The sequence below is a fragment of the Alligator sinensis genome, unplaced genomic scaffold, assembly GCF_000455745.1.
Source record: "Alligator sinensis unplaced genomic scaffold, ASM45574v1 scaffold886_1, whole genome shotgun sequence".
In the NCBI taxonomy this organism is placed as follows: Eukaryota; Metazoa; Chordata; order Crocodylia; family Alligatoridae; genus Alligator; species Alligator sinensis.
This window is the reverse complement of record NW_005842040.1, coordinates 2,085,503-2,092,396: the sequence shown is the minus strand read 5'-3', so window position 1 is coordinate 2,092,396 and position 6,894 is coordinate 2,085,503. Positions and strand designations below refer to the sequence as shown.

The following is a 6,894-nucleotide window of genomic DNA, read 5'->3' as shown; positions in this document are numbered from 1 at the left end:
TAGGGCGTGAGGGGGCAGCCACTGTGAATGGTGGGCAGAGGGGGGAGGGGCACGGGCAGGGGAGAGCAGCCTTGCCCCGGGGGGTGACTGGTTTTGGGGCTTTGGAGGATTCCCCCCTCCCTTCTTTGGAGCACAGTGGAGGAGGAATGCCCAACCCAGAGAGACATGGGGGCAAGAAGGATGGGGGCGGAGGGGGGTCCTCACAGCATGCAGCCGGCAGCGGCAGCTCAAACAGCAAGGAGAGGCACCGGCTGGCCCCCAAACACAAGAGGCACAAGTCCAGGCACTCCAAAGACTCGCCGCTGGCGGCCCAAGAGACGACGGCACCGCTCGGTGCAATGATCAAGCCGCTGGTGGAGTACGACGACATCAGCTCGGACTCGGATACCTTCTCGGATGATATGGCCCTCAAACTGGAAAGGAGGGAGAACGATGAGAAGAAAGGGGGTTCGGACAGGAGCGACAGGCTGCACAAGCACCGGCATCACCAGCACAAACGTATTCGTGAGCTGATGAAGAGCAAGCAGGCAGAAAAGGAGAAGAAACTGGAAAAGAACCAGGAGGCATCTGGCAGGTTGGTGTCCATCAAGGACAGGGTGGCTGGGACCTCCAAGAGACTCAATGAGGAGAATGAGGAGCACCCTAAGTCACAGTCCTCAAAGAGCAGTGGCAAAGAGTCCCGCTCGGCCAAAGCGCACAAGGAGAAGTCCCGGAAGGAGCGGGAACTCAAGTCTGGCCACAAAGACCGAAGTAAAAGCCATCGGAAAAGGGAGGCTCCAAAGAGCTACAAATCTGCTGACAGTCCAAAGCGGAAATCGAGGAGCCCCCATAGGAAATGGTCTGACAGCCCTAAACTGGATGACAGCCCCTCGGGAGCATCCTACATCCAGGAGTATGACTTCAGCCCCCCACGCTCGCACACGTCTAGCAACTATGACTCTTACAAGAAGAGCCCTGGAGGCTCATCAAGGAGGCAGTCGGTCAGCCCACCCTACAAGGAACCTGCAGCCTACCAGTCTAACACTCGCTCTCCAAGCCCTTACAGCCGGAGGCAGAGGTCTGTCAGCCCATACAACAGAAGGCGCTCTTCGAGTTACGAGAGGGGAAGTGGGTCGTACAGTGGGAGGTCACCCAGCCCATATGCCCGACGACGCTCAAGCAGCCCTTTTGTTGTGAAGCGGTCAGTGAGTCGAAGTCCAGTACCCAGGTGCGTAACCTCTGCTTTGTCTTCATGGGGGTTGGTGGGGTAGGAAAGAAAAGGGATTTGGACAAGATGGCTCTGGTGCGTGCCATTCACCCTTGCAGTCAGTCGGGGCCAACAACGGCCACTCTGATCCCTTTTCCCTGCCTGATCTGATATTCTGCCTTCTGCTCCCTGCCAGAATTGCTGCTCTGCTTTTTTCTGCTCCTGTAATCTGTCTTGTGCCACACACAGCAGAGACTGCCTGTGTAGGACTTGTGGCATATGTGCTGCAAGTTGGCCAGCCCTGGTCTAGATCTTCCATCCAAACCTGGTTCAGGTCATTGGTATCCATATATTGTTACATTGGGTGCCTATTCAGAGGCATAGGTTTGAGGGGTGAGTCAGTTTGAGGTTTGAGTTTGGTGGGTGTTCATACAACACCTACCACCATAATTGGCACTCATCATCCTTCGTGTTGGCAATCTTGGCAGAGAGACCAAGGACTGAATAAGCTATTAGGATTGAATTACACTCGCCTCTAGAGGTTGCCTCTGTAGGAAAGGAGCAAGGCTTTGTGGGGAAGCTTGCACGGCTTAGAATTATGTGGAAGAATGAAGGATTTCAATTCATAGTGGTAAAAATCCAACCTCTCTCACTAGTACTATATTTACTTAAACAACAAATAAGCCTCTCTAGTTCTGGAAACCTTGATCAGAATTCTTGCACCCAGGAAACAAATGTTTCCAGAAGGGTTGTATTAATCTAAATATTTCTTCCTTTCTCTCAACTATTTTTCATAGCTGGCCACTATTTAAATAGCATTTTCTTAGATTCTGCTCAGTTCTGGATCCCTTGCTTCCTTGTCTTTAAATAGCTCGTCAGGACTTTCTAGAAGGGAACTTGGGTAACATTCTCATTTTCAAATGGCTATATATAGAGTTATACAATTTGATGGGTAACTTTGACATTGTAAAATGGTTTTACTTGATCATTTTGTGTAGTAATGTTGTGCTTTATTTCAGATGAGCATTTATAAAAACCACAAGTACAGATTTATGCACAGTTTAACACAGATTCTTTTCCTAGCTTAAAGGTCATCCACAAGCAAACTTCCAGGTGCCAGCACCTTGTGGAACTTTGGTTATAGCTCCATGGTAATTAAGATCTAAACTTGAATGTAGCAAGTCCTCTTGGTAAACTTTTAAAACATTATGCATAGTGTTTTCTGCCTTGCTTCCAGCCCCTATTATCTGACTGATAGGGGCTGACCATGCCCATCTTTATTTATGTGTCTAGTAATTATTCATGTGAGTAGTTCCTAACATCACATACATTGCTCTCAAAATTGGGGATTAACCTCTCCAGAGAAGTCAGAAGGTAAGAGCGTTGCTTTCTGTCTTCATATCTAAAGATCAGTGTGTCGTAACATGTCAAGGCTGCTTTCATGAAAAAACCTGATAGGAACAGCATAATTAACTTTTTTCCCTCCATGTATCTGGACAAGGTGAATGCTGGGTGAAAGCATAGAAACGCGATGAACTTCAGTGAGCTACACTGAGAAAAAAAGTTTCCGTTGCGTTAGCTATCTTAGTGTAAAATCTTAGTGGAGATTTTTTTTTTTAAACAACAAACCAACAACAAAAAAAACAACCCCCCAAAAACCCCTTCGGTTGCAGCAAGGACACTGCACAGACAGATTTTTGTACTTACATTTCTGAAAGAAATACATGCCTCTTCCACTCTGCTTGGAATCCTTTCTAGCTGGTTGCTGTGGTATTTGTAGGCTCTACAGGTGTCCGTATCTACCCCTCCTTGACCAATAGGAGGGTTATTACTAGATTAGAGTGTAGTAGAGCAATTCAGTGAAATTCTTAAAGGTTGGTCTTTCCCCACAAAAGCCTTGTTCGCCCCCCCCCCACTGTCTTCTTCCCCCAAACCCACAACCGCTTGTATATATGCTAGTCACTCCTGACTTGAGAAATCAGGTTCATTTTTTCCTAACTTGCCTGTGGAAATAACTTTCAGTGTGCTTCCATGAACTTGCATTGCCATGTGGAAAAGTTTCAAGGGCACCTTTGGGGTACAGCAGTTGGCTAGCTAGACAGACCAAAGAAGATTCCAAAGGTTACAGTTTGTTTACACTCTGTTTCTTTGAATTCTTTGAATCTGTGTCAAATGGATAACCTACCACAGCCCCTCCCCTTCTCTAAATCTAACATGTAGCTGTTATATGGTGTACTGTTTTTAACAAGTATTGGTTGCTCTAAACATCACAAAGAGAGAAATAAGATACTAGCTAAGCATATAAAAATCCTTTAAAAATAACGACCTCAAAATATAATATTATGCTTAAAAGACCAAAGGAAAATTAGCAGGTTATATATATATTTTTTCTTATGTTAGACATTTAACAGGTTCAGTTTTCAGTGTTGGTTATTGCTTCCCCAAACTTGCATTCCCTGCAGTGAAGATAGTTCAGGATAAGTTCCCCCTCTAAGGAGGCCTGAGTCTTTCTTGTGGCCTTTTAGCTTTTTTCATTGGCAGAAAACTACTTCTTCCTACATTCCAAGTCTCCCTTCACCCCAGTCCCCAAATTGCAGCACAAAATGGAAGCCAACAAACTAAAGAAATGTGCCTTGCTAATGAAGAAAACATACTGCTGTTAATATTTCCTGTGACCCTTCAAACTAATTTCAGTTTAGGAGGGAATGTAGATTCTTTCATCGGGGGGGAAAGTAACAAATGCGGTGACCTGTGTTCTTTGTAGAACTTAAGGAACTATACCCTTGCAGCTAGAGCTGGAAGAAAGCATTTTAGTAATTGTGATTTGAGGTGGACTGCACACTACTAAACATTGTTGTGAGACACTGAATTGGGTGTAATCATTAGGAGGCCACAGAGTGCAGCATACTGCCACAGTTTAGAGTTGTCAAAAGGTCACAAATTGTGATGAGAGGGTCACTGTTCCTCATTTGAATCAGTTTCCTAATGATTAGAACAGAGACTAGGAATCCAGACTCTCAGGGCCTAGTTCTACCTTTGCCACTGCCTTCCTGAGTGACATGGGCAAGTCATTTCACTAGTGTACTTCTGACTTTCCAGCTTCCAAATGTGGCAACAATGCCTCACAATCTCACCTATGAGATGTCTGTCCTCTGAGATCCCCAAAGCAATTATGAAAGTGTGGAGCTACAGGTTTTTTGTGTTTTGTTGTGTATTCAGCATTGATTCTGAGAGCCCTGTTGCTAACAACTGTTAGCAATGGCCAGTTTCCTGGAACAAATAAGACAAGATTTCTAATTTTCCTTTCTCCAAAGGTTTCTGAGTTAGCACAACTTTGCAGCAGATAAATTAATTTGCTGCAATGGTCCTTTGGATTTCTTCAGAGAGCCATCTCCACTGACTCCTCTGTCTAAATTCTCTGGTTTGACAGCTAGCATTTTATATTTCCAGTTTCTTGCATTAGAAATACATTAGAAAGAACCTTGTAAGTTTGTAAGATTGTCCATTTCTCTCTCTTTAAGTAGTGCAAAGTTTGCCGTCTCTAGTACGGTGTTTGACTTCAGGGATGCTCTGCATGGATAAAACTCAATACCCTGTCAGCCAGAGGTAAAGATATTCAGTGAACATTCCAGACTGGGGAAGGCCTCACAAATTGTTTGTGTGCATTTACTTCTCAAGGCATCTTTTTAAGGCAGCTAGCAGTGACAGAAGCTAATATTATATGTTAAGAGCAATTTCTTCATTGATAGTATGAATTGGTTGTAGCTGCATTTGGTTCCATTTTTTAGAGTTAAGTCATCCCTCACGTTCTTAAAAGTTCAGTTAGGAAAATTCCACAAGTGTCATCTATAGGTTCAATTAAAACATGATATTGGCTTTTTCAACTATGGCTTTGCAGTGAGATGCAGAAGGTGAAGACCTGTTCAAATGGTGAAATCTGTGCATATAGTTGAGACAGTAAAACTTATTACCCAGAGTCCCCTGAAGAGGACATATGAGCATAATGCCAGCTTGATTCTAAACAAAATTAGCATAAATACTGAAGACGGGCTGAAATCATTCTTAACTTCTTTTACATTGATATGATTATTAATAGTCCCCAACGATAGGGTCCACTTCTAATCCCAGTGTCCTTTGCCCACTGGATTCATAAGCATTGTGGCGTTTAGTGGAAAATGTTACAAGAGGTCATTTTCTTCCTCCAGTTAGTTTTTTGTTTTTTTTTCCCCTTTCCCTTGGGGTTTTTTTTTTTGTATTTTGTTTTTTAATAGAATCTTATAAAGATATAGCTACTTCAAAAACATTCTCCTTTGTAGGCATACTAGTCTTGTACTGCAACTCAGGGTTAAAACTATATCTAAAACTGGTTGTGAAATATTTGCGAGCATGTGTTCTTTGTGCATTGTGGAAAGGGAGTGTTTCTTGACCATGTCCTAAAATAATGCACTCTTTTCTTTGAAGATTAGGGAATTGAGGTGGAATAAATCACAGGTTAAAAACCAGGTTTGAGCATGGGTTTAGCTACGCTTTGTATAGGGCCTGCTTTTAAAGTGCTGTTTCACTCTCAGTAACGTGACTTTTAGGATCCATTAAATCCACCATATATATATAAAATATTTCATTGCATAATGCACACACCCATGGTTTCCAGGATCATGGTTTTTCTTGAAGAGAAGGAAACATCATTTATATGCCAAAATCTTTTTCATCTGCAAATTGGAAATGCCTTTGGTCTCTCTGGTCTTTCAAAATCAATCTCTATCCCTGTTCTCCAGTTAGCTCAGAGGAATTGCAGACTTATGTCCACTCCGAGTTCCCCTCCCATTCACTTCCTATGAAGTAATTTTCTACCTTGCTTCGGACTTGTATTACAATTTAGCCTTTCTGATTTGTTCTTGTATCTTTCCACATATAATAAACTGAAATCCACTTATGAACTCAGATTTGGAGAATCTCTGAACATGGCTAAGGTCTGTGGTTGGTTTTCTTGACTCTCAACATGCAGGTTGCAATTCTGGTAATAGTGAAACCTCAGTGGGTAATGAGGATGGGGTCGGTGGGGAGGAAGAGAGGATGGGGAGGAATTGGTTTACCAAGGAGAATGTTGCGTTGAAGTACCTCTGATCAACCTGACAAGGTTGTATAAAACATTTCACAAGCAGCAGTCATATCTTATTGTACTTCTGTATTACTGTACAGAACTGCTGTGAAAGATTTCTAAAGTATCATCTCATCCTCTTATTTGAAGTCCTCATTAAAGTGCTGAGCACCTGTTATCTCTTCTTTAATTTAGGGTTTTCTAGTCATCTTGCATTTCTGTTTTAATTGTTTAATATATAAGCAGCAGGATCCTTAATCTTGCAAGCTCCTTAGATGTTGACAAATATTAGATGTTTCAAGTCTCAATCAAACTGGTGCTGTTAAATTTCCCTGAAAAGGCTTTGGGTCCTGTTTAAAAGTTTAGTCAATAAGCTGTGAATGCTCTTGTCTCTAAAGAGAACTGTTGATTTTTGGTTAATTTCCATAATGAACCAAGTATGTATGGGCTGTGCTGCATTTAATTTGTTCTGCTTTCTCTGCAGGAAGTCTGTGAAGTCCCGAAGTCGAAGTCCTGCATATTCGAGGCACACGTCATCTCACAGTAAAAAGCAGAGATCTGGTTCACGCAGTCGCCATTCCAGCATATCGCCTGCTAGACTACCGTTGAA

General features: G+C 42.9%; 1 protein-coding gene across 2 annotated transcripts in view; it reads left to right on the top strand.

Moving 5' to 3' along the window:
* Window positions 1-19: 19 nt before the first annotated feature.
* The window catches only part of CDK12 (cyclin dependent kinase 12), a 40,410-nt gene continuing 33,535 nt past the window's right edge, over window positions 20-6,894 (top strand). Inside the window, exons 1-2 of one of the 2 annotated variants that reach the window (XM_014519436.2) lie at window positions 20-1,207; window positions 6,769-6,894. The exon at window positions 6,769-6,894 is cut by the window's right edge and continues 780 nt beyond it. In XM_014519436.2, the coding sequence (XP_014374922.1) occupies window positions 147-1,207; window positions 6,769-6,894 (1,187 nt within the window). In that variant the 5' untranslated portion in view covers window positions 20-146. The remainder of the gene's footprint in view (window positions 1,208-6,768) is intronic. The other variant, XM_014519435.2, reaches the window with a different exon arrangement.